General features: G+C 34.5%; 1 protein-coding gene across 1 annotated transcript in view; it reads right to left on the bottom strand.

Moving 5' to 3' along the window:
- ksr2 (kinase suppressor of ras 2) overlaps nt 1-20,257 on the bottom strand; it is a 108,346-nt gene that overhangs the window by 33,743 nt on the left and 54,346 nt on the right. The window contains exons 7-12 of the mRNA XM_058775850.1: nt 12,409-12,478; nt 11,196-11,279; nt 6,591-6,676; nt 6,132-6,149; nt 4,955-5,064; nt 2,714-2,882 (exon numbers count right to left, since the gene is read on the bottom strand). Coding sequence (XP_058631833.1) covers nt 2,714-2,882; nt 4,955-5,064; nt 6,132-6,149; nt 6,591-6,676; nt 11,196-11,279; nt 12,409-12,478 — 537 coding nt within the window. The remainder of the gene's footprint in view (nt 1-2,713; nt 2,883-4,954; nt 5,065-6,131; nt 6,150-6,590; nt 6,677-11,195; nt 11,280-12,408; nt 12,479-20,257) is intronic.

Genomic DNA, 20,257 nt, shown 5'->3' with positions numbered 1-20,257 from the left:
GCATTTCACAACCAAGGCTGACGTAAGGCTTCTTCTGGCGGCATGTTTTGAATTTGTTCTCAGACTGCAGCACACAGGATGAGCATTACGGCGGACGGAAGACTAGGAATATTAATACTTTTTTAATAAATTATGACTGTAGTTGTATCTGCCTGTTATATCTTGTGTTTTATTGACAAATGGTAGGGTTAGGGGCAGGGGTTTGGTTACGTGCTCGTAAATGTGTAAATAGTGTTAAATAAATAAAACTGTTATGACTGTTATTACATTGAAAAATCACACCCCAACATATATGCAATAATAGCAATATTATTATCCAATATATAATTCAATCATGACGATAAAATTCCCAGCCTTTCGTGTTGGCATATTGACGACAAGGGTTTCTTATTTAAAGCAATGAAGGAAAAAGCACATTGAAAAATGATGCTAAAGGGGTACCCTGTGAGTCAAAAAGTGACGCCAAAGGGTCCTGACCAAGCATAAACATGACAGGTTGGGAGTGAAAATGTGTTGCTCACAACTAACACATTTCAGCACAGTACAATTGCTACAGTACCTGTGCTCAATTGTGCCTGTTGTGAAATAATGATGGTTTTCTAGCCTTTCTCACAGCAATGTAGATTATGCTAACTAACTCATTAAAACTGATATACAGTTGCATCTCAATAAATTAGAATGTCGTGGAAAAGTTCATTTATTTCAGTAATTCAAATCAAATTGTGAAACTCACGTATTAAATAAATTCAATGCACACAGACTGAAGTAGTTTAAGTCTTTGGTTCTTTTAATTATGATGATTTTGGCTCACATTTAACAAAAACCCACCAATTCACTCTCAACAAATTAAAATATGGTAACATGCCAATCAGCTAATCAACTCATAACACCTGCAAAGGTTTCCTGAGTCTTTAAAATGGTCTCTCAGTTTGGTTCACTAGGCTACACAATCATGAGGAACACTGCTGATCTGACAGTTGTCCAGAAGACAGTCATTGACACCCTTCACAAGGAGGGTAAGCCACAAACATTCATTGCCAAAGAAGCTGGCTGTTCACAGAGTGCTGTATCCAAGCATGTTAACAGAAAGTTGAGTGGAAGGAAAAAGTGTGGAAGAAAAAGATGCACAACCAACCGAGAGAACCGCAGCCTTATGAGGATTGTCAAGCAAAGGTGAACTTCACAAGGAATGGACTCAAGCTGGGGTCAAGGCATCAAGAGCCACCGCACACAGACGTGTCAAGGAATTTGGCTACAGTTGTCGTATTCCTCTTGTTAAGACAGAGGCGTCTTACCTGGGCTAAGGAGAAGAAGAACTGGACTGTTGCCCAGTGGTCCAAAGTCCTCTTTTCAGATGAGAGCAAGTTTTGTATTTCATTTGGAAACCAAGGTCCTAGAGTCTGCAGGAAGGGTGGAGATGCTCATAGCCCAAGTTGGTTGAAGTCCAGTGTTAAGTTTCCACAGTCTGTGATGATTTGGGGTGCAATGTCATCTGCTGGTGTTGGTCCATCGGGTTTTTTGAAAACCAAAGTCACTGCACCCGTTTACCAAGACATTTTGGAGCACTTCATGCTTCCTTCTGCTGACCAGCTTTTTGAAGATGGTGATTTCATTTTCCAGCAGGATTTGGCACCTGCCCACACTGCCAAAAGCACCAAAAGTTGGTTAAATGACCATGGTGTTGGTGTGCTTGACTGGCCAGCAAACTCACCAGACCTGAACCCCATAGAGAATCTATGGGGTATTGTCAAGAGGAAAATGAGAAAAAAGAGACCCAAAAATGCAGATGAGCTGAAGGCCACTGTCAAAGAAACCTGGGCTTCCATCCCACCTCAGCAGTGCCACAAACTGATCACCTCCATGCCACGCTGAATTGAGGCAGTAATTAAAACAAAAGGAGCCCCTACCAAGTATTGAGTACATATACAGTAAATTAACATACTTTCCAGAAGGCCAACAATTCACTAAAAATGTTTTTTTTATTGGTCTTATGAAGTATTCTAATTTGTTGAGATAGTGAATTGGTGGGTTTTTGTTAAATTTGAGCCAAAATCATCACATTTAAAAGAACCAAAGACTTAAACTACTTCAGTCTGTGTGCATTGAATTTATTTAATACGCGAGTTTCACAATTTGAGTTGAATTACTGAAATAAATGAACTTTTCCACGACATTCTAATTTATTGAGATGCACCTGTAATACATAAATGTACTGTACTAACCATTTAATACTATGTATGTTTAATACTAAATATACTTTTAAGCAAGTCTTTCATATTCTTTCACTTTCAATATGATGTGATGATTCACCGTAGCCCGCTTGCATCAATTAACAATATAATAATTTTTTAATTATACCTAAAGTATCATGCTATTGCTCTTACATCACAAAGGTTACATACACTATAATAATAAATTTGTAGAATCATTTTTTATAGTTTTGAGACCAAAATAGATTGATATTGACTGTATATGATATGATGATGGTAATAATTATCATTTCATTTTTTGTGTGAAGATACCATGTGTGAGCAAATCAGTAGGTGTTAATCCAATGTGATAATATTAACTAGCATTTTCAGCAAAAAAAAAAAATTATAATAATCTCCGGGTCAAAATTATTTATTTGAAATTCTATGGAATAATTAAATTAGGCACATTTTTACAGAATTATTAACAAAGTATAATGTAAGAAAATGTTTTGTGTTGGTACCTGTAAGGTTGGACTGTTTCTGCTGTCTGGCGCTCTGCGGGGAAGGGTGCAGAGGAGATGGGGGCGTCGCGCTGGGCGGCAGAGGGGGAGCAGGAGACGACGGGGTGGAGGAGGTGGTGGAGGAGGGGTTACTGCTGGAGTCGGGCTGATACGGCACAGGGATGTGGTCCTGAAACAGAGACAGACAGACTTTTGGTAACACACAAAAACACTCCCTACTCTCTGCTCATTACCGGCGCGGTCAGACATCAGTAAACCCGGCTTCATTCTCACGGTCGGTTAAAGATTAATCAAAAACCAGGGGTATGCCGGCTGTAGACCTGAGCTCCCATGGGCTGAAAACTGGACAGCCGTGCTATGTTTGAAAAACTGCCCAACGTCGTGTTAGAAAGAGGAGCACATCAATAGCCAGCAGTGTTGTCATAAAGCATGATTGAGTGGCATATGTATTTGAGAAGACAACAGAAAGCCAAAAAAACGTCACGACTCTATGCTCTGCCAGTCATTAAAAGGCTTTTTGACTGCTATTTTTGCTGCTCAAGTGTCACAAATTGAGTCTGAGGTTTTGGGAAAAACAAAAGTTATAAAATATAATGCAATATAAAACCAACTGCATTTGAAAATTAAGAGATGAACAATAACAATTAGCTCACAAGTTTTAAATCTGTAATGTCAGATGATAAGGATATGAACTTTTTCTATTCACTGTCATAAATGAAATATTGTTGCTGTTCAGTTTCTGTTACATAGAAACCTTAAACTTGTCTAAGAAGCAAAGGCAATAAAATGGCAATTTCTAAATTCAGTTAAGGTCAGGTCTAGGTCAGGGTTAACCCAGGTATGACATTGTTTTAAGAGCCACAAAAAAAGTTATTTTATGGTTCCATATGGCTGGTTGCAAAAAATATCACTTAATCCACACTTAAAAAGTCATTGCATTTGTCATTAAGATTTTTTTTTTAGACTTTTTTTTAGACAGTCCTCACACACAATTTTCCATAATTTAATATAACTAAAAAATGTGTAGACTGAAGCCTTAGCTTATTTTATCTACTATTTTTTCATCATAATTCTAATTGTCACGTACACTCTTAAGTTCAATCTGTACAAAAAAGAAGCCAAAAACATAAATATCAAAGACTTCCATACATTAATAAAATTTTTACAAGTTAGACAAATTATTAATTTTTGAGTTATATATTTATCACCTTTGTTTTTTAAATTTGTAAAGTGAATCGATTATATTTTAGTATCATCGAATTATTAAAGTATAGTTTTAAATTTATATTTTGAATCAGTTTTTATTTTTATATTTTCACTTTTCACTTTGGTTAAGGCATTTTTAGCTGTTTTGTTTGTATATGTCTATATAGTTTTTGTCAATTTTATGTTTTATGATATTTTAATTTGATTATTTTAGTACATCAAGTTAAACTAAATTAAAATGAGAAATGTTGGCAACTAGCTAGTTTTTATATTTTGTTTTATTTCAATTAACATTCATTTTATTTCAAGTAACAAGATTTTTTATTTATGGTTTTAGTTTAGTTTCAGTCTTAGTTTTAGTTAACTATAGTAACCCTAAAGTTAACTACACATTATTAATTCCTTGTCACAATTATTCCACAAATTCACAACTTTGATAGATATATTAGAAATGAAATATCAAACACATTGTAGCAGTATACTCTTTTTTTTTTTTTTTTAACACACTCTTTTTTAGTTACATATAACCAACTGGTCTGAAGGTGATTTTTAGTGGATGTATGAAGTCAGTTCCCTTCACACAAGTTCTAGCAGCGGTTATGCCATCATAAAGTGCGCGCGCGCACACATACACACACAGGACGTGTTCTTGCATTTAAAAACATCTAGATGGAGCGTAATGGAATGGAATTGAATGCAAGGATCTCCAGACAGGTTTTTTTTTAAAGTAGACTTGACAGGGTGAGTTAAAAATGTCACACTCATCCTGTCGTGCCTTGGTTTCCAATAAACATATAAGAAAACCATGTGTTCCAAAAATGACAGGAAGGCTATTTGATGTTGGTCTGCAAAAATTGCTTTTCATGCCACGTTGTTTGAATAAAAAGCGAAAGCAAACAAGTTGTTCTAAAGATTACAGGAAGGACTTATAATACCAATCTGCCCGAGATAGTTTTGTAATAATGTTGACCATGGAGGGATGTAACAGGGTTGAGTTGTGTTTGTTCAGACGTAATGGAACGTAACTAATCTTACCTTGTTGATTTTGTTGGTCTTGGGGAGAGTCTGGCTAATGTGGAGGTCTGAGTACCTGAGGGGGTTGTTTATGTCACATGGTACCGACTCGGTCCTGACGAGCTGACGAGCTGAGAGGGCGAGAGAAACAGCATAGTATCCACGGTAACAAGAGGCAGTTGTCACGGTAACAGAAAAACTCTGAAAAGTCTTGTCACATTTTAATGGAGGAGACACTAAACCATGTATTATGTACAGTATATATGAGAAATATCAGATATATGACACACATGGAAATTCGACAGCAACAGCCAGATTGTATAGAATATCATTGTTCGCTTTTTTCCAGCAAAGAAAAACAAATCGTTGTGTATTTCGTATGCATAAAAGCATATAATTTCATATTAAGGATCCATTAAATTGGACCATGAAAATAAGACACATTAAATTCAATTTGTCAGTAGTATTTATCACAACTCAATCCATATCATTTCCTAAAGTTTCCTAACAGACCAATTCTGAAAGTGCTTCACATTAAATCAGCCTAACAAAATTGGCTTGACATTTTTTCTATATTATTCTCATTTTTGTAATATACCATACACTACAGCTCAAAAGATTGGGTTCAGTGAGACAATTGTTCAATTGTTCAAAAGTGACAGTCAAGAAATTTATAATGTTACAAAAAATTTCTATTGCAAATACATGCTGTTCTTTTGAACTTTCCATTCATCACAGTCTTGAATTTTTTTTTTTTCTTATGTTAAGCACAGCTGTTTTCAGAATTAATAACAGGAAATGTTTCTTCAGCAAATCAGCATATTAGAATGATTTCTGAAGGATCATGTGACACTGAAGACTGGAGTAATGATGCTAAAAATTGCAGCATTGCATCACAAGATTAAATTAAAGTATTTTTTTTAAATACATTACAATAGAAAATGGTTATTTTAAATTGTAATATTATTTCACAATATTACTGTTTTTATTGTATTTTTATCACATAAATGCGGCCTTGATAACAAAAAAAAAAGAGACTTCATTTAAAAACATTTCAAAATCCTACCAACCCCAAACTTTTGAACGGTAGTATACATGACATATGAAACCATTCCAGGACAAAATTTAAGGTATGAAGTAGGAAATACTGAGGAGCACAAACCTGGAAATACTGAGGAGCACAAACCTGCTCCCTTACCTTGAGATGTTCCTTGATCTGCAATATCAGAAATGAGGGAAAGATGAAGTTGGTGAAAACAGAAAAAGAGAGCAAGGAAAAGATGAGTGCATACTGGAGATTTTAATGTTTAACAAAGAACAATACAAACTGTTTAGTACATTAATGCAAAGCAGATGTGAAGACACTAACTATGACAGTTTTTTAAAATATATTCAATTCCCTTTAAACACATTCTCTTATGTGGAAACCAATTTTCAAAACGCAATGTTTTCTGAAAAAGATAAAGCGTGTAATTAAATATGTCCAACCGAATATAAAGGAATTATGAGGTTGAAAACATGCTGTGTATAAGAACATTGCTGTGTCTGAAATCATATTTGAACCATAATTAATGGCCTGCCTTGTGTAGTACTTTTTGTTTTAAGCATTAATGGAGTTTTTTAAAAAGAAAGAAAGAAAACATAAAAGTTGAAATACCTCTGACTGAGTCCCTACCTCCTCTGTGGTATATGAGTAAATGACAGGGCGGTGCTTCTTTGGTGCATTTGTTGTGGCACTTCAATCTGACAAAAGAAAGCATGACAGAAATGTTTATTAGTTTGCTCTTGTAAAAGCAAATCAATGAATATTCAAAACAAACACTTAATATGCAGCCATTATTTTGAGGGTGTCAAAAGCCAGCAAGTATCTTAGTAACAAGATGCCATAGTCAAGGGTGGTAGAGTGGAAACTATTAGGCAGGTAATTTATTCAAATAATCTTTTAATGATAATGATAATTATGCTCAATTTGAATGTTCAGACACTACTGCAGGCACAAAGTGTCTAGCACTGAATTCTAAAGAGGCCGTGATGCAAACAAAAACATCAAAACACATCTTTACAAAGCTGAAATGTTAGGAATTTTTGTTTTCTGAGATTTGAGTTGTTATAAGAGAGATGGTTAAAGAAATGATCATAGATAGTGGAGTGTATATTTAGCATTTGACATTTATAGTCTACATGCTGTGATTCAGTCTGCAATTTCAGCATCAGACAGAATTACAAAAATAACTTTTTTATCATCTTTTGATCTTTATGGAAACATAAGTGTTGTTTGCTGATGCAAAACGCAACACAACGATAGAGTACATTGCTAAAAGTTGTTTTTATATATTATTATATATTACTTTAAGTATTATATAATTATGCATTAAAAGTATTTTTGTCATAATTATTAGTTATCTTATGCAGTAATTTAGTCTTTTCATCTTATAATTTAAACTTTTTATCTCAATAGTTTTTTTGTTCTAATCATTTAACTTTTTGTCATAATTGTTCTTGTTCTTATGGTTTCATCTTCGCTTCCTCCCCCTAAACAGTTATCATCTCTTGATGCTAACAGTGCTACTGATACTTTCTGTTCCACTCTGACGTCTTGTTTAGATACCTTCTGCCCCTTATCTTCCAGGCCAGCCCGTACCACCCCTTCTGCCCCTTGGCTATCTGACGTTCTCCGCGAACATCATTCTAAGCTCAGGGCTGCAGAAAGGGTATGGCGCAAATCACAAAATCCTACTGACCTTAATTTATATCGATCACTCCCCTCTGACTTCTCTGCTAATGTCTCCACTGCTAAAAGGATATACTATCACGACAAAATTAACAATTCACCTAACTCTCGCATGCTCATTAAAACCTCCTTCATTGCCCTCCTTCATCAACTCTAACAGCTGACGACTTTGCCACATTCTTCATTAATAAAATTACAAACCTCATTGCACAATTCTCCACACCACAAACTGTCAAACACATCTTACCAGTAAACATACACTCGTTCACATCCTTCTCTCAGAAGTCTACAAACTCATCCTTTCTAATCATCCTACCACTTGTCCGCTTGATCCTATTCCATCTCATCTCCTTCAAGCCATTTCTCCTACAGTTGTACCTGCACTCACTCACATCGTTAACACATCCCTTCACACTGGAGTTTTTCCCTCAGCATTTAAACAGGCTCGTATAACCCCACTTCTTAAGAAACCCACTCTTAACCCAATTCTTTTAGGGAACTATAGACCGGTTTCCCTTCTACCCTTCATTGCAGAAACACTTGAACGAGTTGTGTTCAACCAAGTCTCTGCCTTTCTCACACAGAACAACCTCCTAAACAGCAACCAATCTGGCTTCAGAAGTGGACATTCGACCAAAACCGCCTTGCTCTCAGTTGTTGAAGCCTTAAGACTGGCAAGAGCGGCTTCCAAGTCTTCATTACTTATCATGCTGGATCTGTCCGCTGCTTTTGATATGGTCAACCACCAGATCCTCCTGTCAACCCTATTGAGAAAGAGCATCTCAGGAACCGCACTCCAGTGGTTTGAGTCTTACCTCTATGATAGGTCCTTCAAGGTATCTTGGAGAGGTGAGGTATCTAAGTCGCAACATCTAGCTACTGGAGTGCCTCAGAGCTCAGTTCTTGGACCACTTCTCTTCTCTGTCTACATGGCATTACAAGGTTCTGTCATTCAGAAACATGGCTTTTCATATTACTGCTATGCTGATGACACTCAACTTTACCTCTCATTCCATCCTGATGATCCGACGATAGCTACTCGCATCTCAGCATGTCTAACAGACATTTCTTGCTGGATGAAGGACCATCACCTTCAACTCAACCTGTCTGAGACAGAACTGCTTGTAGTTTCAGCAAACCCATCACTTCATCACAATTTCACCTTCCAGTTAGTCTCATCAACCATAACTCCTTCAAAAACAGCCAGAAACCTCGGAGTTGTGATTGATGATAAGCTGAATTTCTCAGACCATATTGCTAAAACTGCCTGGCCCTGCAGATTTGCTTTATACAATATTAGGAAGATCAGGCCCTTTCTTTCGGAACATGCAACACAACTCTGTTCATGTTCAAGCTCTTGTTCTGTCCAGACTTGACTACTGCACTGCTCTCTTAGCAGGTCTTCAGCCAATTCTATCTAACCTCTACAATTAATCCAAAATGCCACTGCAAGATTAATCTTTAATGAGCTGAAAAGAACACACGTCACACCTCTGTTCATCAATTTGCACTGGCTACCAATAGCTGCTCTCATAAAATTCAAGGCATTAATGTTTGCCTACAAAACCACCTCTGGCTCTGCACCCCTTTACCTAAATTCAGTACTTCAGACCTATGTGCCCTGTACACGCTTGTGTTCTGCAAGTGAATGATGCATTATTGTACCATCCCAAAGAGGCACAAAATCACTTTCACTGACTTTTTCATTAACTGTTCCCACCTGGTAGAATGACCTGCCCAACTCAATCCGAGCAGCTGAATCCTTAGCCATCTTCACACATCTCTTCCATCTTTATTTGATCCTCTAACTCTAGCACTCTCTATTCTAATTCTATTTTATCTATCTGTCTTTTATTAAAAAAAAAACCCAAATACACTTCACCCTCTATCAGTTGCATATTTATTCTCTAACTGCTAGCTTTTCTTGAAAAACTAACACTAGCTTTCTTTTTTCTATTCTACTTGTTTCTTTAAAAAAAAAAAAAAAACACACACACATAAAACACTAGGTTTCTTTTTTCTATATTCTATCTACTTGTTTTCTTTAAAAAAAAAACTTGCTTCGTGCTAGGCTAACCAAGACTTGTCATAGCACTTGCGTGTTGTTGCTCTTTTGTTGGCTTTGATTGCTTCTATTGTCCTCATTTGTAAGTCGCTTTGGATAACAGCATCTGCTAAATGACTAAATGCAATGTAAATGTAATCATAATGTAAACATTATGCCATAATTTAAACTGTTTATATAATTATAATTTAGTATATCATCATTTTTTGTCATAATTTCACATTTTTATTAGCATCATATAATTTCAACCTTTTTATCTCATAATTATGACTTAGGACCAGTTTTACAAAACAGGGCAAATTAGCGCGAGAGCGCAATACCAGAAAAGCGCCGATGGGAGGGGAAATTTCTGCAGGTGATTTACTAACAATGCGCAGACACAACATCTCATTTACATATTGACCAATGCAATTTAACAAGTCACAACTAAAGAATAAAGAAATAAAGAAGTCACAGTAAGTTGAAAAGAAGAACTGGACAACAAAAAATGAAGGTTTGCTAGAGGTTTTGACAGTGTTAGTAGAATATTGCGTGACTCCTAGTTGAGGGTTCCAAGTCATCTTTCATTTCCTGAAGCAAATTAAAAATAATTCGGATAATGTGTTGGAAAAATCCTCTCCCTTCTACCATGCGCTCTCTGTACTCTGCAGTGCCTCCTCCCAGCAACAATAATTGTAGCCATTTCAAGAGCAAAATAGTTTAAGACATGCTTTTTTTGGGGCGTTAAATAATGGCGCAAATGCCAGTAATTTGACGAGCACAAACGTTTCATTTGAATTCTCTCCTCCCATAAATTTTGCATCTACAAATGCATATTCAATAAGTTCAAATGCAAAAATAACTGTGTCCACGCCTTTTCAGTGCTAATTCTTCACTGCGCGTCTTTACTAAAACATGAAAGTACTATTTTAACGCCAAAAGATGGTTTGCGCTTGCGCAAGCTGTTCGTAAAACTGGCCCTTAATATCTAATTATTTAAACGTTTTATCTCATAATTATGACTACATAATCATTTCAACCTTTTGTCATAATTGTTTATCATAATTTCAACTTTTTATTTCATAATTAAGACTTAGTATCTTATAGTTTCAACTTTTTGTCTCATAATGACTAAATAATTATTTCAACTTTTTCTATATTTATATTAACTTTTTATCTCATATTTATGACTTAGTATCTTATAATTTCAATGTTTTATCTCATAATTATGACTACATAATCATTTCAACCGTTGTCATAATTGTCATATCAACTTTTTATCTCATAATTCTGACTACATAATTATTTAAACTTTCTATCATAACTGTTTTTGTCATAATTTAAACTTTTTTGTTATAACTGCTTTATATTATTATTTCAACTTTTTATCTCATAATTATGACGTAGTATCTCATAATTTCAACTTTTGCCATACTTTTTTGTTATGTGGCAGAAATGGGCTTCCGTGTGTACGTTTTAGCACTTACTTGCAGTTTTTGCATTTTAAGCCGAACAGCATTCCTTTCCCGCACACGATACACGTCTGCGACATCCAATACTTTGTGGAAAACCTGCACAAACACAAATAAGTGGTTTGATTCATTACTGAGCCTTTTTTGAGACATTTCCTCAGAAAAAAACTCTAATTTCATCCATTTTTAAAATGCATGAGCCCATATGGGTTTGTTTTGCTTCGCTGTCAAACTATCAGCAGATGGTTCTGACCTTTTGACAACCACTCCTAAACTCTTCAGATGAAAGAGCGAATGTGTCACAACAGCGATCACGTTTGCCAAGTAACCTTTTCAGCGAGAGACAGATATGTGCAGCGTATGCCCAAAGATAGGCACTTTGGCAGTAATTCTCAATTTAGAGTAATTTAATTGTAACCGAGTATCTCTCAATTTCTCCTTTGCACTCAACTGCGCTTCTGCACTTGACAAATACACGAGAGGACAAAGGCCGTACAGATGCATCGGCGATTGTTCAGCAGAATTGCATGGAAGGTACTCTCTGTATTCTTCATTTCTTCTAACTCTTTTTGTTTACATGTAGTCACATTTGCCATTCTCCACAATAAAAGAGCCATTCAAATCTTCTGCAATAGAGTTCCTCTGAAGGGTCACTGTGCATTTGCCAATCTATTTTTCTGATATGAACAGAAGCTGACAGTTAATAGAATATGACTAATGGGCTCTGACAGTGTCAAAGTGTCTTCATTAGATTGAAGCCATATTGTCTCATAAAAGAGGAGGCTGGCTTTAGTACGCAGCTCACATCACCACAGCCAGTTTGAAGTTGATATGAGCGTTTAAATTTTTTGGATCTGTTTATCTGCTTGCATTTTGAATCTGGCAGTTGTCCATCTATGATGACATGTAGACGTTGATTTCCACATCTAAAGTACCAGGAAAATGAAATTTTCAGGAAATGTTTTAGCCTTGTTGAACTCGGCATATGTTTTGATGGCTAAGCTACACTCAGCTCTCATTAAAACCCTTATAACTTTGATCACAAAAGTACAGTGTTTCGTGGTCTAAGTACAAACGCAGGCTCTTTGTTTGGCTTGGGATTGGTGGTATTTGGGGTAATCATGTCATCAGATTTGAGCAGGCATGACTGGAGTTGCACAACCACACAAGTTAATTGGCTTGACATTTTGTAACCACTACCACACATTCACATCTGCACAAAACTTACCTGTGCTTTATGGAGTTGCCGAGGTCTCTGCGAGGTATTTGAGGAGACCAGCGAGGAACAGACAGAGTATCTGGAACAGAATGGTGATTTGGTTATAAAAAAGCAACAAGTTACAAGAAGACATACATATGATTTTACCATAGTTAAGAGGTTTTCTTTTTATATATATATATATATATATATATATATATATATAATGAAACATTTTTAATAATTAAAAAAATATATTTTAATATATTTACACTACCGTTAGTGTCAGATTTAAAAAAAAGAAATTAATATTGTTATCATTTTTTCAGCTTTTATTAATTTTTATTTTAAGAATGCATTAAATAGATCAAAGGTGACAGTGAAGACATTTATACAAGATATTTCCAAAAGATTTCTATTTGAAATAAATACTGTTTTTTATATTCATCCTAAAAAAAAAAAGTATCACTGTTTCCATAAAAATAATTTGCAACACAACTGTTTTCAGCACTGATAATAATAAGAAATGTTTCTTGAGCATCAAATCAGCATTCTAGAGATTTTTAGTGAAATTTTGGTAGTGACTTCATTATAATTTGTATTAGAAAAAACACTATATTTAATATATAAATCCTTAAAATATGAATCCTTAAATGCTTAAAAAGATTAATCAAGTAGAATTTGAAGAATTTAAATATGATGTCTTCTGTCATCATTCAAATGGACAGGATCTGATAAAACCTAAATGGAGACTTGTAAGACAATAATCGCATTTGCTTCCTACAGCACTGTTAGTTCAAAAGGCCATTCATCAGATTGTCCACGCTCAATTATACTCCATTTGTTCATGATTACGAGATACGAGGACAAACACACATGCACGCGCACGCACACACACACACACACACACACACGCTCACGATAATCTGCTTTGCCTCATTCTAAAAGCATAAAATACTGTAAAAATACTATACTGAAAAAATATTAGGAGCCTTGCATTCATAACCTGCCTCATAGTCTGCCTTTGATTGCATCCACTTATATATTCACTTGAGATTCCTGATGACTGCCTCTGTCAATGTGCATTGCTTGATCCTTATATCAAATATGGATGTGAGTGTGTCTCTATTGTGACCTCAGCATTCTGCTCGGCTGGTTCTTTCAGGTGGATCAGGATGAACACGGAGTTCCAAATTAGATCAGAGCTTTGATATGATCTTTGTTCTGGGGTGCTGGACTTCTTCTGAATCACGACTGAGGGGGAAACTTGAGGGGGAAAACAGCATAAATATATGAGTGTTTTTCCGACTATGTGCACTTTAATGGCCTAGGGATTGATTTTTATGAAAACTTACTGACGAATTTAAACTTTCTATTATATGACGCTCACATTAAAACTTTTTGCCTTTTACTTTAGCTAATTTTCAGATTCTTTTTCTATATAGATTTTATTTCACTCTTGCCCCAGACCCATGCAGACTTTCAATCTTTAAGTATGAAAATATCCATTGTACAATATCATATTCTAAAAACTCTGATATGAAGCTCGTTTCCACCATAAGATAAAAGAAATTAATAATAAAAAAGGTAACTGTGACTTTTTATCTCACAATTCAGATATTTTTCCTCACAATTCTGAGTTTATATCTCACAATTTACACTTTTTTTTTTTGAGAATTGCGAGATATAAACTCGCAATTCTGAGAAAAAAGTCAGAATTCAATTCAATTCAATTGTGAAGACATTGCGAAGAATTGCGAGACAAGCTCAAACTGTGAGATGCAAATTCTGAGATAAAAACTGTCAATTACCTTTTCTATTTTTTATTAAAACAGTGGAAACAAAAAAAAACTTTTTTGTTACAAATTGCGAGACTGAAACTTAAAATTCAGAGATAAAAAGTAAAAATTGTGATATATAAACTCAGAATTTGAAGAAAAAGTGAGAAAAATTGTGAGTCTAAATTGTGAGACAAAAAGTCACAATTATCTTTTCATTATTTATTTATACCAATTTTTACACTAATTATTAAATTATGACTGGAATTTTTCCCCTAATAAAATCTAATCAAAAGATTATTTTTTTTTTCATTTCCACCACATACTTCTGTCAAGCACAAAGCATAATCTGAGTCGAGAAAGAAATGACATTGCAGTGGAAGGTTGATGAACAAACTCTCAATTTTACTATTATCAAAGTCAATCTTGTTTTCTGGAGGCTGTACCTTTAAAACACTGGATTACTCTTATTTTACTCAGGTATTATCATTACCACACATGAGAAATGCCATATTTAATTTGCCATGAATAAAAACAAGCACAAACTGTTCAATATGTCGTACTGTTGTGCACATGGGTGTCAATCATTCATATTTTTCCACAAATTTACAATGCTCGAAAAACTCACATGCTGTGAAAATTAGATATAGCCTAAGCACAGTTTATTAAACAGACTGTACTTCTATCCTTCAAAGACTTTTTTCACTAATGTACAAATGCGCATACACAATTATCTTTTTAATGCAGCTGGAATTATCCACTTTTATGAATGTACACCCTTGCATATAAAAAATCCACAGTGAACAAAGCAAAGAGCCCCTGCACTGATGTCTTTTGTACATTATTTCAATGATACCTGCAATGCTCAGACAATGAAAACAAATGTTATTTTTACTTCAGCAAAGTAATTCTGCTCATGCTAAGAAGCTCTTCTCAGAATTAAACATCCTGGAAATATAGAAGCATTTCATTATAAAAACAGATGCTGGACTCCAGGATCTTTATATCTGATATATTTATATCATCAGTTTAGTACTTAACAATCAGAGATGTGCATGTCAACCTGTGTTGTTATCGTTAAATAAAACTACTAAAAAATAATTTTTGTTAAATGAAAAACAGCTGAAATAAAATAAACAAATATATATATTTATATATGAATATTGAATAAAACTTGGCAACTAAGTGAAATAAAATATGTTTAAGTACTAAAATTACTACAACTAAAGCTAAATAGAAAAATGAAACCTCCCCAAAACTAATGAAAATGGCAAAAGCACAATTTACTAAAACTTAAAATAAAATTCAAATGAAAACTGAAAATATAAAAACAAAAGCTAATTTAAAATAATAATATTGAAATAATACTAAAACAACACTGATTTCAATATAAATAAATGCATTTTTATTAAAAATTATACAAATTATTTAAAAATAATTAAAGCGAGTTATATTAATACGTAAAAAGAAATGTTTTAAACAAGTAGCATAAATAACACTGCAGTGATAATTTTAGACAAAACCCTTGCTTGCCTGTTTCTATGGTTACCGCTCAAAGTTTTAAAAGAGATGATGCAAATTATAACAAAGAACGGAAACTAATCTTACTATAATAATACTATACTATACTATAATAATCAAATACATTTGTAAGGATAAAACTGAAACAAAAGCCAACTGAAAAATGATACAACAACTAACAAAAGACTTCAGCATCCATCCATCCATCCAAAAAAAGAAAAGAGTACTGTGGCGGCAGCAAGGTACAAGGACTGTATCAAATATAGAATGATTACTATATTTCTATACCATGGCATTTACATGCTACTTAAATGTAAATCAAATCCTTTCATCCTACGAAGAAACAGAGAGAAATGGAGCAGTCTTTCATTAGACTTGAGTTAAAAGTTTACCTGACAAACTCACATCGTCTCACAGCAGGTGGATGTTTTATCCGCAGGCACACAAACAGACCTACTTACTTGTGAATACAAACCAGCATCACTACAGAGCAGGTGAATGTGTGTTTAATTGGTGCACCTTTAAAAACAAACTACAGCACAAATATTGCTAAAAATACCAAAACTACCAGAGGCAGATGTCTAATTTGCAGAAAAACATTCATATGTTTCTCATTTTCCCTTTTTAAACCAACACACAGTCATTAAAAACCACCATGTTGAGTCAATCGCTCAATTAACTATCAAATTTAGACATGACAAGACAAACTAGAGTTTGTTCATGCCAGATGAAGCAACAGTTGGCCAATTGTCACGATTGGCCAATCACATGCCAGTGTTAGTGATATAAATACCATAGGCATCTTACAAACAGACAGACTAAACAAAATGGTTTGTAAAACAATGACTAACATAGTGATTCGCCTCTCAGTCTTTTCCAGAGCACCACGAAGCACCATTATTAGATTTAGTTTGATAAGATTTCAGCTGAGAGGCTTTTTTCAATAGGGAAATATGAGTGACGTTTAGTACATTTAACACCTGCTATTGACCTGCTCTTAAACAATTCTGTGGATTTGACTGACAGCCTGATAAATGATGTTATAAAAGTGCTGCACCGCGTCTTTGTGTCATGAGGATAAACTGTCGCAGCCAAGAAATTGTACAGTAGTTTAAATTTGTTCTATAGCTAGAAGCTGACACACTCTCTTTAGGACATATGTAAATGACTAAAGAGTTCTCAAACTTTCTAGAAAGTAATGAAATTAAATGGAGAGCAAAGGAAACGTGTGATGCGTTAGCACAAATCACAATTAAAAGCACATATATTTTGACAGTACTATTTCCTTCTACTTAATGCATGTTGTTTTTTGTTTATCTATCTATCTATTTATCTTTCTATCTTCCCACATCTTCTTAGTTTTATCTGTCCAAAATTGTCTCTCTGTTGTGAAGTTGTGGAAAAGGTGCAAAATGTGACCCTAAATTGTGGAGAAGGTGTTGAATAATATTAATATTGATGTTATTAAAATTATGTTTGCACTGATAATAATAATAATAATAATAATAGTGCTGTCAAACAATTAATCGCAATTAATTGCATCCAAAATAAAAGTTTTTGTTTAGATAATATATGTGTGTGTGCTGTGTATATTTATTATATATATATATATATATATATATATATATATAAATACAAACACATACAGTATATATTTTGAAAATATTTGCAATGTATTTACATATAATTTATATTTTATATATATATATACAGTGCCCTCCAAAAATATTGGAACAGTAGATGACACACAAACCAGGATGAAGATGAGGGAGCTGACTTTGAGAGAAAAGCAAGTAATTTGGATGCTAAAAGAAAAGAGGAAGTCAATTAGAGCTATAGCAAAAACAAAGGGCATGGAGAAATCAAGAGTTTGGAAACCACCAGCGACACAAGCAACCAACAACTACCTGATCGGCTGAGAAAACAACAGTAGTTGATGACAGACAAATCATAAAAGCTGTGAAAATGAATCCTAAAAGACGTGTCTGTAAAATCACCAACAACCTCCAGAAAGCTGGGGTGATGCTCTGACAATCTACTGTCCTCAGGAGACTTTGACACAGAATTGCAGATGCTACACAGCACGATACAAACCTCTGACCAGCTCCAAAAATAGTGAATAGTGAAAAAATAGTCCAAAACACAAAAACTGTGTTTATGGACCAATGAGACAAAGATGAACCTTTATCAAAGTGATGGGAAAACAAAAATGTGGAGAAAAAAAGGGAACTGCAATGATCCCAAGCATACAGCCTCATCTGTAAAGCATGGTGGAGGTGGTGTCATGGCATGGGCATGCATGGCTGTCTCTGGAACAGACCCTCTCAACTTTACTCATGACTTAATGTATGATGACAGTAGCAGAATGAATTTGGAAGAGTACAAAACCATCTTGCCTACCAATATTCAAGAAAATGCCACCAGATTCATTGGGAAGTGCTTCATATTGCATCAGGACAATGACCCAAAACACCTGCCAGTTCAGTCAAGGAGTTTATAAGGGCAAAGAAATGGAAAGTCTTAGACTGCCCAAGTCAATCTCCAGATTTAAATCCGATTGAACATGAATTTCACCAGCTGAAGAGGAGAGTAAAGGCAGAAACTCCCCAAAACAAGCAACAATTGGAATTGGCTGCATTAAAGGCTGGGAAAAGCATTTCGAAGGATGAGACCAAGAGTCTGGTGATGTCTATGAGACGCAGACTCACTGCTGTGATTGTGCACAAGGGATCTGCAACTAAATAATAGCTTTTAATCTTTTATATCTGCCTTATGTTCAACTGTCCCAATACTTATGCTCACATCAATGAGTGGGATGAGCTGTAAAAGTACTGTTCTTTTTATTTGGTAAAACATGTATGTGTTGAAATGGCTAATGATAAAATGTGGCATTCTGTAGTTTTGTCTCATATTCATCTTTTCATCATATTTGCTAATGTCTTGACTCCACAGCCAACAGAACAATTTTGTCTTCACTGTTCCAATACTTTTGGAGGGCACTGTATATATATTTAATATATAAACATAACATCTTTTTCTTAAATATATACATGCATGTGTGTGTATTTATATATACATAATAAATATACACATACACAGTACACACACAAAACTTTTATTTTGGATGCGATTAATCATGATTAATCATTTGACAGCACTAAATAATGATAATGGTCATAATAATAATAATAATAATTATTATTATTATTATGACCATTATTATTATTATAATCATTATATATCAAAATCTGCACTCAAAAGTCAGAAATTTCTATTTAAATGCAAACATTTTGATTTCTCCTAAGGAATTTTAGGAGAAACATCCAAGATTCTTAAAACAAACTAAGAACTCTATTAAGTCTCCTGATCTATGAAAGTGCAACATCCAAACACCATGAATATCCTCCGGGTTGTTTGCCTTTCTCTACCCTATTCTTCACTTTCAATTGTGATGTCTAGAGTTAAACCACACGTAAGCATTTCATAGTATTGCACACACTGTTTGTATTCTCTGTCCATGTCAAGAAACCTGAAACCGTGAAGTACAGACCTTGGGCAAACTGTTGCGTGCTGTGTACAATAATACTGTCACCACATGCAGAAAAACAACAGACACGTTAACCAGGGATGACGACACTCGCGAGGCCTGGTTACTGCCACCGTGTCCGGCCTGGAGCCCCATCGGGAGGTCCAGAACGCAAGTAATGCCATTACAGTGGCTGCCACAAACCCAATGAGATTATACCCCTGGAAGTGGTTTATCGGAAATTCAACTATAACGATCTTTCATCTGGTTTTGCAACAAGCTCTTGCATCCAAAAGCCTGGAGGAATTTAGTTGTTTGGGTAAATAATTTTTGTTAATTATATGAAAAACTTCTTTCAGTTTGTAGCTAAGGCAACATTTCTAATTTCATTTGAAGGAATAGTTCACCAACAAACAAACAAAAATTGTTGAAAATTTATTCACCCTCTGGCCATCCAGGATGAGTTTTTTCAGATTTAAAGAAGTTTAGCATTACAGTTTAGTGCTAAATTATTATCTGTTCTCATTTTTTGGGTGAACTATTCATTTAAATTACTGATTGGAAATAAGATAAAGAAAAAATTAAAAATTTTTAAGACAAATAAAAATGACAAAAACACGTAACAAAATTACACAATAGAAAATACAATTACTTAAAATAATACGGTAATTATAGTAAAATTACTAGAATTTAATATAATATTATTATATAATATTAATATTATTTTTAGTATAAATAATAGTAAAAACACTGCTGAACAGTGGTTGGATTTCAATAAAAGCCAAAAAAATGTGATTAATTTAATTATTAATTTGTCAAAACCATTAAAACAGGGGGAGATTAAAAGAAAAAAATCCTAACCTCTTCAGATACTTCCCACAATGTACAATGTACAAAGCATACAGCAGATTGCCAAAGCTTGGAGGGGGTCTATCATTCATAATTCTGGAAACAAGCAGTCAAAACTTTTCCCTCCATCTGTACCATAATCTCATTCCAAAACTCCAAAACCAGTCTTTTGCGTCATTCTTGTGTCATTCCCAGTCTTCTCACA

Source organism: Onychostoma macrolepis, chromosome 05 (genome assembly GCF_012432095.1).
Source record: "Onychostoma macrolepis isolate SWU-2019 chromosome 05, ASM1243209v1, whole genome shotgun sequence".
NCBI lineage: Eukaryota > Metazoa > Chordata > Actinopteri > Cypriniformes > Cyprinidae > Onychostoma > Onychostoma macrolepis.
This window is presented reverse-complemented; position numbering and strand designations above follow the sequence as displayed.